The sequence below is a fragment of the Nematocida displodere genome (genome assembly GCF_001642395.1).
Source record: "Nematocida displodere strain JUm2807 chromosome Unknown 7, whole genome shotgun sequence".
In the NCBI taxonomy this organism is placed as follows: Eukaryota; Fungi; Microsporidia; genus Nematocida; species Nematocida displodere.
In genome coordinates, this window is record NW_027138153.1 from 109,739 (window position 1) to 122,952 (window position 13,214).

General features: G+C 49.5%; 9 protein-coding genes across 9 annotated transcripts; 3 read left to right on the top strand and 6 right to left on the bottom strand.

The window, feature by feature from the left end:
- Window positions 1–100: 100 nt before the first annotated feature.
- On the bottom strand, window positions 101–985 carry NEDG_01762 (uncharacterized protein; the record flags this gene model as incomplete). The annotated part of the gene is made up of 1 exon (XM_067689180.1): window positions 101–985. One exon carries the CDS (start codon window positions 983–985, stop codon window positions 101–103), a length of 885 nt encoding a protein of 294 aa, XP_067544654.1.
- Window positions 986–1,085: 100 nt separating this feature from the next.
- Window positions 1,086–1,808, bottom strand: NEDG_01763 (protein farnesyltransferase/geranylgeranyltransferase type-1 subunit alpha; the record flags this gene model as incomplete). Its single annotated transcript, XM_067689181.1, has 1 exon — window positions 1,086–1,808. The coding sequence occupies one exon, from the start codon at window positions 1,806–1,808 to the stop codon at window positions 1,086–1,088; it is 723 nt and encodes a 240-aa protein (XP_067544655.1).
- A 5-nt stretch (window positions 1,809–1,813) lies between these two features.
- On the bottom strand, window positions 1,814–3,556 carry NEDG_01764 (uncharacterized protein; the record flags this gene model as incomplete). Its single annotated transcript, XM_067689182.1, has 1 exon — window positions 1,814–3,556. The coding sequence occupies one exon, from the start codon at window positions 3,554–3,556 to the stop codon at window positions 1,814–1,816; it is 1,743 nt and encodes a 580-aa protein (XP_067544656.1).
- Window positions 3,557–3,910: 354 nt separating this feature from the next.
- NEDG_01765 (U3 small nucleolar RNA-associated protein 6) lies at window positions 3,911–4,534 on the top strand (the record flags this gene model as incomplete). The annotated part of the gene is made up of 1 exon (XM_067689183.1): window positions 3,911–4,534. One exon carries the CDS (start codon window positions 3,911–3,913, stop codon window positions 4,532–4,534), a length of 624 nt encoding a protein of 207 aa, XP_067544657.1.
- Window positions 4,535–4,555: 21 nt separating this feature from the next.
- NEDG_01766 (uncharacterized protein) lies at window positions 4,556–5,320 on the bottom strand (the record flags this gene model as incomplete). The annotated part of the gene is made up of 1 exon (XM_067689184.1): window positions 4,556–5,320. One exon carries the CDS (start codon window positions 5,318–5,320, stop codon window positions 4,556–4,558), a length of 765 nt encoding a protein of 254 aa, XP_067544658.1.
- Window positions 5,321–5,349: 29 nt separating this feature from the next.
- On the top strand, window positions 5,350–6,174 carry NEDG_01767 (dCMP deaminase; the record flags this gene model as incomplete). The annotated part of the gene is made up of 1 exon (XM_067689185.1): window positions 5,350–6,174. The coding sequence occupies one exon, from the start codon at window positions 5,350–5,352 to the stop codon at window positions 6,172–6,174; it is 825 nt and encodes a 274-aa protein (XP_067544659.1).
- Window positions 6,175–6,369: 195 nt separating this feature from the next.
- Window positions 6,370–7,164, bottom strand: NEDG_01768 (protein MPE1; the record flags this gene model as incomplete). Its single annotated transcript, XM_067689186.1, has 1 exon — window positions 6,370–7,164. One exon carries the CDS (start codon window positions 7,162–7,164, stop codon window positions 6,370–6,372), a length of 795 nt encoding a protein of 264 aa, XP_067544660.1.
- A 16-nt stretch (window positions 7,165–7,180) lies between these two features.
- NEDG_01769 (DNA-directed RNA polymerase III subunit RPC1) lies at window positions 7,181–11,008 on the top strand (the record flags this gene model as incomplete). The annotated part of the gene is made up of 1 exon (XM_067689187.1): window positions 7,181–11,008. The coding sequence occupies one exon, from the start codon at window positions 7,181–7,183 to the stop codon at window positions 11,006–11,008; it is 3,828 nt and encodes a 1,275-aa protein (XP_067544661.1).
- Window positions 11,009–11,299: 291 nt separating this feature from the next.
- Window positions 11,300–12,994, bottom strand: NEDG_01770 (uncharacterized protein; the record flags this gene model as incomplete). Its single annotated transcript, XM_067689188.1, has 1 exon — window positions 11,300–12,994. One exon carries the CDS (start codon window positions 12,992–12,994, stop codon window positions 11,300–11,302), a length of 1,695 nt encoding a protein of 564 aa, XP_067544662.1.
- Between the last annotated feature and the right edge of the window lie 220 nt (window positions 12,995–13,214).

Genomic DNA, 13,214 nt, shown 5'->3' on the forward strand with positions numbered 1-13,214 from the left:
TGATAGTACTGCGAAGGGAGACCGCGTGGGAACACAAGGTGCTGCATTTTTTGCTTGGGCCGTCTCAGTCACTGTGGCCCTAGGGCAGTGGAGGGTGGCCCTAGGACGATGGAGGGTCCTCTTCACTCACTTCCCCACTAATCTCCGCCCCACCTACAGCCTGGGCCTTCTTTTCCACCAGGCCCAGGCTAAACCCGTCACTGCCCGCCGAGATAAAGTTATAAAGGTCGTGCTTGAACTGGAGGTTGAGACAGTCTCTTTTGGCCTTGCGGCTGTTGATAAGGCCGCCGTTGCTAAGAATAAGGTCTTTTTCAATCTCTGAAAGCAGAGATTTTGAGTCAATAACGTTCAGGGCCTTGAAGAAGGGGTGGGGCTTTGTTTCGTTGTGTGCAACGACCGGGGCATCTGAGCGCCCATACATCCGGTCCCCCTTGGCCAGGTGGTTCCGGGTTAGTTCTCTGATGTACCCGCCCAATGAAATATTTTCAAGTTCATCATCTAACGGCTTTTTTGATGCATCAAAAAGTTCAATGTACCACAAAAACGTTACAATGGACTTTCTTTTGACCAAGCACTTCAGGTACTTGTACGTTCGCGCACACAGCTCTTCCTGGTCCGTGTGAACAATCAGGTGCGTACATGCATCGACGTGGTCGGGGCGCAGGTGGATGGGACACCCTAGGCTATCGGAAACAGACTCAATCGTGCTGCAAATAAAGTTGAACTCAACCGACGTCGTCCCTGAGAGCGCCATGACTATTTGCGGGGCCCTGGGGGGCTCCATTTCCACCGTGGCCAGCAGTCTTTCTGGCACAGCCATTCGGGGAATGGCGTGGAAGGCGTGGGCGTTGTACGCCCCCTCCCTTGTCTCTCCTCCTTTGAAGGCGGCATTCTCGGCGTGTGTTTTTGCGACCTCTGTTAGTTCATCAAGGAGTGTTTTCTCCTGTGTTTCTGTCTCCAGGTCCTTCAAGTAGCTGCTGTGCATATCCCTCGCTGAACCAGATAAGATATATGAAAACGAAAAAATGATTAATCAAATAAGCTTGGCCACTTAATATTTAGTGATTGGATTGTTTTCTCTCTTTTCAATCTTCATGATATTTTGGAAGAGATACAGATCTGAGCGATTTGCAGCAAGCTTTCATTAAGTGGGCCTGTGGATGGGCGCGCGAGAGTGCTGAGACGTAGTTCCAGAAGGCCGCATTGTGTGTCAAGTGGGGCAGTCTGAGAAGGAAGGCCTTCTCCTCCTGCAGGAGGTGCTCCGGCTTTGCTCCCGCCTGAAGCATGCGGCTGAGAACGGCGTGTCTAGCTGCAAAGGCCGAGTTGTTGCGGACGTCCTTGGAGATAAACCCTTCAGTGAAAGAAAGCGCTGCGCCCAGGTGGCTGGTGTCTTTTACGGCAAAGACAAAGAACCCCCAAAAGTGCATGTTTTTGGGCTCGGCGTCAACCAGTGATAGAATCTCCTGGTCCTCAAGAAAGTTGTAGCTAAGGAAGGAGAGGAGGGCTTTGAAGTGGTGCCAGGCCTGGAAGCACTTTTGGTGCTTTGCAACCACCCCTTTAAGCCAGGTAAGTTCGTCTTCCGGGGTGTATGCCGTGGTGCTGAAGGCTTCTGGCAGCCGGTCTCTTCTCTGGACCCAGAGCGTGTAGTTGGCTGGGTTGTATTCAAGGAGAAGGGTCATTGCAAAGAGGTGCTCGGTAATGTCTGAAGGTTCTTGGAGGTATTGCTGGTGGACGCTAAGTATTTCAAAGTATTCGGGGGAATGCTTAAATCTAATGGGGGCATTGTTTGTTTCCTTGCCTGTGACCATAAAAATTAATTTTGAGCCTCCCGGAGGAAAGATAGCTGTTTAGAGAATGATGCAATGTGCTTTTTCTCCTCTGTGGTGTACTCCTGGGGCTGTGCCCCTCCATAGCTTTGCAGGTAGTAAGAGAGCAGGTATGTGAGCTTTTGGCCTGAAATGGCAATTTTAATGATTTCTGAGGATATAGCTGATGTGCTGACCTGGGCAAGGGTCAGGACTGTTTTTATCCGGAGAATGGTCATTAGGTACTCTTCCGGGGTGCTGGTTCGGGCGAGAGCTTTCTGGAGTTGTTTGGTGACTCTTCTCTTTGCCGCCGTTTCCGTTTGAACCAGTTCGTCTTTGAGGGCAGCAAAGTCGTCTTTGAGGAGCTTGGCCATCTCTGGGATTGTTTGGCATCTTAGAACCAGCATCTGCTTGAGTGACTCTTCTGGCTCAGCTGCTTCGTACGTTTTAACCAGCTTTCTAACTGTTTTTGTCGCTTGCTTACTTACATCCCCGCTTATCCCGAAAAGAAGAATTGTGTCCCGAAGTAGTTCCAGGAGCCCGCTCTGGGTGGACCCATGCGCATCAGCCCACAACAGCTTGACCAGACGCTTTTTAAGAGGTGCCAGGTGGCTGTTTTCAAGCACGTCCCCCACACTGGCCCCCTCTACCTTGGCGCCTGCCCGCTTAAGAGCTGTCAGCGCCTTTTTCACCACCGAAAGAAACTGGGTCCCGGAGCCAGTACCTGAAAACCCTGGCCTGTCCCGGGGGTAGAGCGCATCAATTGCTTTGATGGTTGTCTGGGACACGGCTTCTAAGGCGCTGTTGGTGAACTCTTCCATCTGTTTGTCCCGGTTGTAGACAAACTCAACGCTGGCCATGCTTTTGGTCATAAAGATAAAGGCTCCGGTGATTTGCTCAACAAAAGAAACAAGATCCTTACCTGGATTTCCGCGGGGCACACTTTGCTTGGTTAGTAGCTCGAGCTGCAAGTAGAACTCTTTTTTGGCCACCATTAGAAACGTTCCAAACATCATTCCTGCACTGTGCGGGTCTACCTGCAAGTAGATGTTGAAGTAGTGGATCGACTGGGTGATGTTTGTACTTAGCTCAATCCGCCTGCTGATCTCGATTTTAAACCGGGAGACTACCTTGATAAACCTGGACCAAAGAAAAGAGACAAAGTTTGAGCCTCGGTACCTATCCGCTGTGTTCTTTGCCAGGGAGTAGTCGCTAAGAAAAGAGGCGTAGTCCAGGGTGTTAAGGTGTTCTTCAAGCACTTCAGGTCCTTCAAAAAGAATGATGTTGTCGTTCATAAACTGAACCTGTTTTTCTTTAAGGTAGAGCTCCTTATACTCGTGCTGGAGCGGTGCTACTATCGACTGGAGCACCTTGAAGGATCCTCCCTGGTCCAGCGCCTTGGTTGCATCAAGCTTTCTTTTGATAAAGGCTGCCTCGTCCAGAAGGCTCCTGCACTTGACGTACGTGCTAAAGTGGTGCCTAACCAGCCGTTCTCGCTCAATCTTTGAGTCATTGAGCGAGTTGGAAAGCGCCATCTGGGCACTGGCCAGGTCTCCTATGTCCAGGTTCTGGAGCAGAGCACTTACCATGATGTATGGGTTGAAATCGCTCTTTCTGGGGTTGCAGTATGGAGTATCCGTCTGCAAAGGCGGGGGGAGATTTAACGGAGCTGTAGTTGCCTGTGAAACGCCGTCGGTCCACTTTTCATCGACAATCCCGAACTCCTTCAGTACTTCTTGCTTGTCTTCCATTCAAACAAATATTTCAAAACATCGCTAAATGACCTACCCTCACTCTCACCCACACCCACACCCTCACCCTCACTCCCTCACACACCCACACCCTCACCCACAGACCTTGCCTAAGACTGGGTCTATGTCTATTCTAGACTGGTAGCTCAGTGGCTGGGGGGTTTCGGGGTTTCGGGGTGACCCTTGGTATTTATGGCAGCACTGTGGGCGGGGCATGTTCTTTTGTGCGATTATTAACTTCTTTGGGCGCGCACTGCCACTGCTGGCTTCTTCGTTTATCTGGTCGTGTGGTGGTAGTGAGCTATAGAAGGGGGAGGTCTTTTGGCTTATAATGGCAAAATTTTGCCAGCACCAATGTCCGACCAAATCAGACAAGAAATGGAGTACATGGTTGCTGAGCTCCAATACTACACGAAACAGAAGCTATTTGCGCCTAAGGAAGTAACAAGCATTGTCAAAAAAAGAAGAGACTTTGAAGACATCATTCAACACACTGAAGCGTCCCTCTTCTCCTTTCTCAAGTACATCGAGTATGAAATACTTCTTGAGCGGGTCTTTGACAAAAGAGCTAAAAAAGCAGGCAAAAGGAAGCCAAGAGATTACATCAGGCGCCGAATCAACCGCCTCTTCAAAAGAACCGAAAAAAAGTTCCCAATGGAAGAGACCCTCCACCTCACGCACCTGGGATACTTCCTGGCCATCGCTGACAAAGAGATGGCCTGTAAGCTGGCCCTGAACCTGCCCAGAAAAATAGCTGGAAGCTCAAAGATCTGGATCAGGTGCGCCGAGGCCCTAAGAGAGTGCGAGGAAATAGAGGCTTCAAGAACGCTCCTCCAAAGGGCCCTCCGCCTAGTAACCCCCCAAAAAGAGGTCATCCAGGCCTTTATCTCAATAGAAGAGTCTTTTCCCGACGAAGACTCTGAACAGCTCATTTCTCTGCTAAAAAACCAGCTATCCCAAGCTGCCACCGCCCCATAGCGCACAACCATAGAACAAGCTTTATTCGGCAGCACCGCCCCCCTCCTGGGTGTCAAAGTACTGGGTGCAGGTGTCAATGTTATAGGCAATTGCCTCAATGGTTTCTTCTTTGGAGTAATCTAAGGGCATGAAGCCTAAAAGACCGTTATCACTAATAATTGTTGCCAGTGCAGTATTAAACTGTTTTTCCTTTAGGGAAGAAGCTTCCATTTTGTTGCAGACGTTCTCAATGTCCAGACCAAATAAAAACTCCTCTACATCTTCTTCCGGGACAAGGTCGCACTTGGTTAGGACGTTCAAGTGGGGCACTTCAAACTTTGCCATAGCTATCATCGCTGAAAGTGCGCCTGAAACGAACTTATGAACGTCAAGGGTGTGTGTTGCATCTAGAACATAGATTATGCCCACTGTATGGTGTTTTTGCATCTCTGTAACGATTTTCTTGATAGAGTCTGAGTGGATGTATAGCTCAATCTGTCCGGGGCAGTCAAAAATAAGAAAGTCTTCTTCTTCTGGGAGACCTAGCACATCAATGTTATCGGAAATAGCTTCCATACCCGCCATCAGTCCACCATTAGGCCCAAAGTCTGCCTCTTCCATGATATCTGCTAGCTCAATGTGATCGCGGATATCAATGCTGAACTCCAAGTCTTCATGCATTTGAGCCGGATCAAGATTTACCAGGGTTGTTCTTCTCTTCTGTCCTGCATAGTAGTCACGGAGTACCTGGCACATCGTTGTTTTTCCGCATCCGGCTGGTCCAATTACAAACACCGCACAGCCCATAGTTAAAAATTTTACTTTGTCTTTGTATAATGCTTTTCTGTCTTACGTCGCTCTTGCCACACACATCTGCAAAGGTTGCTGGCATTGTCAAAAACGAAGATATTCTTCAGTTAGAGTATGACTCGCTTCTTGAAGAAAGAATAATGAACGAGGGTCTCTGGTCTAAAAACCTGCTAGTTGTGCTTAAGCATCCTGAGGACTGGCATCTTTTTGGTAAACGGCCATTTAGTGTGCTTGTACATGTGGTAGCTGAGATAGAAGCAGCTGATTTGGCCGATGAAACCTTCATTGCGAGGTACAATCGATACCAGCACAGTTTAACTGATATCAGAAACAGCAATTTTTTCACAAAACCAAACCTTATTGAAACCTCCCTCGCCCAGTTCACTCCCAAACTGCTCCTGGAGCATGCTACCCGCCCCAGCTGGAGGGAATACTTTATGTCCCTTGCCATGTACGCTGCAACACGGGGCGGCTGTATGAAAAGAAAGGTAGGCGCTGTTATAGTCAAAAACAACCGAGTTAAGGCGATAGGATACAATGGAACGTCCACTGGAAGTCTTAACTGCTGTGATGGAGGTTGCGAGCGATGTAACAACAATGCGCGCCAGGGAACAGAGCTAAGTGACTGTTTTTGCATCCATGCAGAAGAAAGTGCCTTCCTAGAGTGCAATCCAAGAGACTGTGCAGGAGCCCAGCTATTTACCACAGTGTTTCCCTGCCGCCTCTGTTCTAGAAAGATAGCCCAGCTAAAAATAACCGAAGTCTTCTATCTCTACGAGTACGGCGAAGACAAAGTAGTTACTACCATGTTCTCAACAGCCGGTGTAATAACCCACAAACTAGCACTCTAGTCCACCGGTTTTTCGGGCTTTCGGGCTTTTTCGGGCTTTTTCGGGCTTTCGGGTTTGTGTTCAGGTTTTCAAACGTCTTGATTTTTTGGAACCTTGAAAGCCCAAAAACCTGAAAACCCGAAAAAGCCCGAAAGCCCGGGGCTGGGGGTACAATAAATGTCAACAGATACAGAAAGCTGCCGCCTGTCACGGGCCCTAGCCACACTTGATGTTTTCCAGAAACTCCTCTATTTTCTTCCTGGTTTTAGTGTCTGTAGCCGTCTTGTGCGACCGCTTCCCACAAACGGGACACTTGCCACCGGCACAGCACTCACAGACTGTGTGGCGACACTCCAGGCGCACGGCATCTGCAAGGACTTCTTTGCACCGCGGACAGATGAAGTTTGAGGGAATGGCGCTTTTAACGCTTTGCTGGCCAAAGTGCTTGGAGAACTCTTTCGTCTGTGGCTGTGCCCGAACAAACTTCCCCTCTTCATTCAGCAGAACGGATGATGACGTTTCCTCTGCCGGAACCAAAAAGGTTTTTGGAATACCTGTAGCCTTCTTTACCCGCATCGCATCGTACTGCTTGATGTTGTTGGTTGGACACATTTGGATGTAGTGCCCCTTTTGCCCGCACCTAAAACAGATGTAGGTCGATGGAGGAGTGCGGGAACTTAGGGTGTTAAGCACTGAGATGCTACTGGCTTCCTCTGGAACCTTTGCAGCCTCTGCAGCTGGCTTGGTCTTTTCAAGGGCTTCTTTGTACCCCACCTGCATGTAGTTAGGCACCCGCTCAATGATTATGTTGGTGTTTGAATGAATGGCTGTGTAGTTGTCGGTAATAGGCTGGTTACTTGTGTCAAGGTAGAAGACTAAGTGGTAGTCATGAAGGGTCAGCTGCCTAAGAGAGACAATTTCTGCTTTTAGCTCCCAAAGAGGCATGCTTGACCGCTCTGTTTCTATCCGGCTAAAGCTCTTCTCTGATCTGAAGCGGAAGAAAACTTGCATGAATTCTTTTTTCAAAATGTTCAAGGAATATGTGCCAAGAGAAATAGCCAAAATCAAATTTGAGCTTATGCAGGGAGGGGAGACAAAACGTGTTTCCGTGGTAGATGTCGCTTCGCGAGAGCTCTACACCAACGAAGGAAAAGTTCCAGCTCCAGGCGGCCCCCTGGACCTAAAGCTAGGGCCCAGCACCAAGGACGGGCTCTGTGGGACGTGTGAAATGCGCATGGCTGAGTGTCCGGGCCACTTCGGGCACATAGATCTTGCCCTACCCGTTTTCCACCCAGGCTTGCTCAAAAACATCCACAAAGTCCTCCAGAGCGTCTGTAAGCAGTGCAGCAGCATCCTTCTCTCGGAAGAGGTCCAGGCCCAGCTACTGGCTAAAATAAGAAGCAGGAAGAAAAGCCGGCCTGCAGAACAAAGGGTGGTCAAGAAAGTGTACGATGAAGCAAAAAAAACCGTTGAGTGTCTCCAATGTGCCGCAGTTAACGGAATAGTCAGAAAAACGGGCTTCAAGTTCTTCCACCGAGCACACAGGCTGAAAAAGCACGACGCCCTGAAAGAAGCCGAGAGACAGACGTACACCCCCGCAACGGAGGACAACCCGGACCTTGCCCCCTGGATCGACAATGCCCCGGACGAGTACCTCTCACCGCTCCGAGCACTTGAAATCTTCAAAAGAATCACCCAGGGCTCCAGGGAGCTTCTAGGCATGGCCTGTGCCCCAGAATCCCTTCTAATTCGGTGCCTCCCTGTTGCCCCCGGAACTATCAGGCCGAGCGTCATCTCAATTGACGCCTCCTCCAACGAAGACGACCTTACCATCAAGCTGAGCGAAATTGCCTATACCAGCCAGCTCATTAAAGACGAGGTGGCCAAGGGCGCCGCCCTGCATGCTCTGGTGGAAAACTGGGACCTCCTCCAGTCGCAATGCGCGCAGCTGATAAGCTCGGACTCTCGCCCAGATGCCGCCAAGATAAGAAGCCTGGTCCAGAGGCTCAAGGGGAAGCACGGGCGTTTTCGGGGCAATCTTTCAGGAAAAAGAGTGGAGTTTTCAGGGCGGACCGTTATTTCCCCAGACCCGAACCTTAGTGTGGAAGAGGTGGGCATTCCCCAAGAAATGGCGCGAACGCTGACTGTGCCCGTTCCTGTGACCGCTGCAAACCTTGCACAGCTCCGAACCCTTGCAAAAACAGGGTGCACCTCCTACCCCGGAGCCAACTACATCGTTCGGGGCGAGAGAAGGCTGTTTCTCAGGTCAGGGAACGCTATTGCCCTGGAGGAGGGGGACGTGCTTGAAAGACACATGCAGGATGGAGATGTGGTCTTGTTTAACAGGCAGCCGTCTCTCCACCGGCTTAGCATCATGGCGCACAAGGCCAGGGTCCTTCCCGGGCGAACGCTTAGGTTTAACGAGTGTGTCTGCTCTCCGTACAATGCTGATTTTGACGGGGACGAGATGAACATCCACCTGGCACAGACGACAGAGGCTCGGGTTGAAGCGCTTGAGCTGATGGGGGTGAAGAACAACCTTGTGGTTCCGCGGAATGGGCAGCCGCTTGTTGCCGCCACCCAGGACTTTATCACTGGAACCTTTATCTTAACGGGAAAAGATACGTTTTTTACCAGGGAAGAAATGGGGCAAATGCTTGCTTATGCCCTTCCACAGCATGCGCGGCTGCAGATTAAGCCCACCGTCCTTCGGCCACGCGTGCTCTTCACTGGGAAGTCTTTGGTAAGTGCCGCGATGAACCTTTCAGTGAGTGTGGAAATCCGAACCAGAAGCTACACCAGGGAAGGCGCGTCCTCCCTGAAAGAAGGCCTCTTTGTCATGAAAAAAGGAGAAATACTGGCCGGACAGGCCGACAAAAGAGTGATTGGGGGCGAGGAGGGCTCAGTCTTCCACCACGAGTTGCGGGAGGGGGGGCCCGGGGTGGTGGTTAAGGCCCTGGATGCGATTGCGAGGCTGTGTTCCAGGTACATGGGCGAAAAGGGGTTTAGCATTGGGCTAGATGACGTACTTGCCAGGCCAGAGCTGGAGGCAGCCTTTACGGCTGCTGTGGACAGGTGCGAGATAGAGGCGTTTGGAGAAAAAGAGGACCGGATTACCGCTACGCTGGCCCGCGCTAGGGAAGATGCAGGGATGCTCTGTGTCCAGCAGCTGCCCCGATCCAATGCCCCGGTGATTATGCAGGCCTGTGGGAGCAAAGGAAGCCTGATCAACGTCTCCCAGATGATAGCATGTGTGGGGCAGCAGCTAATTGAGAGCCGGAGAATTGCTCTGGACTTTGGGGACCGGTCCCTCCCCCACTTTGCTGTGGCCTCGCCCATTCACGCCTCCAGGGGCTTTGTCAGGTCGTCTTTTTGCGCGGGGCTGCGGCCAACCGAGTTCTTCTTCCACGCAGTCAGTGGGAGAGAGGGTTTGGTGGATACAGCCGTTAAAACGGCTGAAACGGGGTACATGCAAAGAAGGCTGATGAAAGTCCTAGAGGGTGTCTATGTTGCTTACGATGGCACAGTACGCAGAGGCGAGCAAATTGTGCAGATGCAATTTGGAGACGACGGTCTTGATCCAGCAGTGCTCCAAAGTGGGAGCATTCTTTCTGACATGCCTGCCGCTCTTGAGTGGGCCGTGTCCGGGGAAGCGCCCCCCAGTGCGTGGGTGGGGGCTTTGCATGGGGCTGTGAAAGAAGCCACCAATGGCCAGGGACCAGATGCGCCATTTGGAACGGATATTTGGGAAAAAGTCAACGACATCATCGGGCACCGGCTTTTTAGGCAGAACAACGACACGCTGGTACATGCAACCAACGACTACATGTTCCAAAGACTTCCTTCCACCGAAAACCTCGAAAACAGTGGGGATGTTCGGGCGCGGTTTATGGCCAAAATACTGTACCAAACCATGCGCTCCCAGATAGAGTATGGCACAGCTGTTGGGGCGCTGGCGGCCCAGAGCATTGGTGAGCCAGGAACACAAATGACCCTTAAAACCTTCCACTTGGCTGGAACCTCGGGAACAAGCATTACCCTAGGAGTGCCACGGCTGAAGGAAATCATCAATGCAGCAGTAAACATTAGCACCCCACTGATAAAAGTGTGGGTTACGGGTGAGGAAAGTGGCGTGATTGAAAGAATCCAGCCCATGTCAGTTGAAGATCTGGCTACGTACGTCTCAATTGGAGAGGCGTCAGTGGTTTTTTCGATGCCTACTGAGCTAGTGGAGAAACACCGGCTGGTGCAAGAGGTCAAAGCCATTGGAGCGGTCAAAAAGGACAGCTTCTTTATCTGGGAGGTGCAGGTAGACAAAACAACTCCAACCGAAATAGATAAGCTTTTAAAAACCCACCTCCGGGGTGTGCCCAGCGTGTCCCGCGTTATTTCTACGAGTGACGGAGTTATAGCTAAGGGCCTGGGGTTGCAGGAGATTCTTGGCATTGAGGGGGTAGATAGCACCACGACCCAGACAAACAACATTCATGAAATATACAAGACCCTGGGAATTGAGGCTGCACGGGGCGCCATAGTAAGAGAAATTCAGTATACCATTAAGCAGCACGGCATTTCAGTTGATCCTAGACACATAGGCCTTCTAGCTGACGTAATGTGTTTGACAGGCGAAATGTGTGGAATGACGCGTTTTGGTTTGCAGAGAATGGGTGGCTCGAGCGTCCTTACACTGGCCAGCTTTGAGCAGACAGGTGAGCATCTGTTTGCTGCGGGATATCACGGGTACGAGGATGCAATTGAAGGGGTTAGCGAGTGTATTATCACTGGACAGAGAATACCCATAGGCACAGGCTCATTCAAAGTGTGCTACAACCTTGAAGAGCATCGGCCTATTTAGAATGCTCCAACCAGACTTATTCTGGGCACAAGCCCGAACAGTCACAATGGCCGTAAGGTTGTGGGCTACAAATAGATGAATAAGCGAATAAAACTTGATTTTTATTTTTTTTGGGTACGGGTTGGGTTGGAAACTTGTCGGGTTCTGGACTCTACCCCATTCTTACCCACACTTTTTTATTTAGCCAATCTAAACAAAGGCGTTTCTTAAACATTTGCCCAGCGAAATCTTTGCATTTAAACGATGCTTAGTCACGGGTGGCTGCACACCAGGTCGTCTTTGGCTGGCCCACTAATGATTTAGGCCTACCTCTATAATCCCGAAACAGCCAGTTCCCTGTTTTTTGGCTTCTATTACCCCACTAAACGTTGTGCTGATTATCTCTTCTCCACACTCAGGGCAGAGGAATGGTTCTTGTGTCTCTTTTTTTTCCTTGACTAGCTTTTTCAAGCAGAAGTAGCAGCCCATATGTCTTTTCTTGCACACAATTCCCATGTACCTGTTGTTGGTATTCTCTAGGCATGCGAGTCCACTAAGGGTCCATTTGCAGTTAAAGCAGGTGGGGTTGGTGTTTAAAGTGCTCGGATCGCGGTCGGGGGGGTTAGTAAGGAAGTGGCTGTCGGGATTCTGGAGGATGGGGTATAGGAAGATAATCTTCTCTTTGCACGTGGATATTATTTCTTCATTCAGTTTGCCACTTATCCAGTCTTTGTATGCTTCAGGGGCAATCCAAAGAATGTTTTTGATGCTATAAAGATGGAGAGTGGGCCTATTATACAGCCTGTATTTCATAGTCCTGATCGTTGACAACTGTGGTTCGATGCAAATATACTTATGGACTGTGGGTTCTATCAAAGCTCGATTCTGCGTATTGGTAAGTAGAAGGTTTTCAATACATGCAAAATATTTGTTTATCCAGGCCATGATATCCCTGAGGGTCTTGACTGCTAACGGCTTGGTGCGCCTATTGTTTAACCTTATATTAAGCGTCTTCACTACAACTATGGGGCTGTGGTTAATGGCCTTCATAATTGGATCATATTGCGGTATCATATGGTCTAAGGTTAGATCAACAATTGTAATGGGCTGTTGCAGCACTGCAGCAATAGAACACCACAACCTAACCGGCACGCATAATTTGGCCCAGTTTTTGCTAGCAATTGCTTGCATGATGTCTGGGGAAGCATGTATGGGGTTTGGCGGGCCTTTAACCATCAGCCCATCCCGAACTCTCTGCTCACGCAACAGTGCACAGTCTATGCTCCCAACTCCTTTTCCGGTGTAGACATGCATAGTAAGCAGAGACCCCGGGTTTAAAGCATCTAAGAAACAAAGGTTGGAGATGCCAACTCTTTGGTTTATGTGTAAAGAAAACACAGATTCTTTTAGATCAAGACGTGGTAGAATCCAGGTGGCAAAATCTTCAGATATACTTTCAAGGACCAAGCGTTTGGTGTAAACTTTAAGTAGCCTAGGTATTGGTTGCTGGCACTCGGGGTGTACATAAGATGGCCTCCCATCATCCAGAGTTGGCATGTCTATAGTAGTTGCAGTGTGTGTGACAGGTTTGAACCCGGATATGGTAAGCTTGTGTGTGTGCACTGTCCTAAGAAACCAGAGTAATTTCTCCACCACCTCTGTGTTTAATGGGGTGCGTTTAGAATTAGATGTGCTCCTAATGATTAGATGGTCAAACACCAACGCATCCGCTATCTGGTCAGGTATTTGTTGAAGGGTGTACATATCGATGTGGATGGAGATAGGGGAGAGCCTCTGTCTTTTTCTAATGCAAACTTTGCCATCCACTTCATATTGTTTTAGAGTATTTCCCGAGCGCCTAAAGAAGACACATGTTTGGGCAGCATCTTTTATGTCTATGTACGGATCATCTGTGTTTTGGCTAGCAGCAATAGGAACAATCACAGCCAAAACTGCAAATAAAAATATTGTAGCTATCTTTTTGAGTGTTCTGCAATGTGTCTGCATTTAAGGTCTTCGGGTTAGTTCGACTAAAAAATTCTAAATATACTAAAGTTTTGCATCTTTTACCATATATGGCAAGTGCTTTTTGGTGTTAATACTCAAGCAGCTCGCCAAAGTATTCGTTTTTCGAGTTAGTTCGGGTGGTTAGCAACACCACGCGAATTCCAAAGCATGGTGGCCGTTTAGGCAGTGGCTCGTTAGTCATCAGAGCACTAACCCGAAC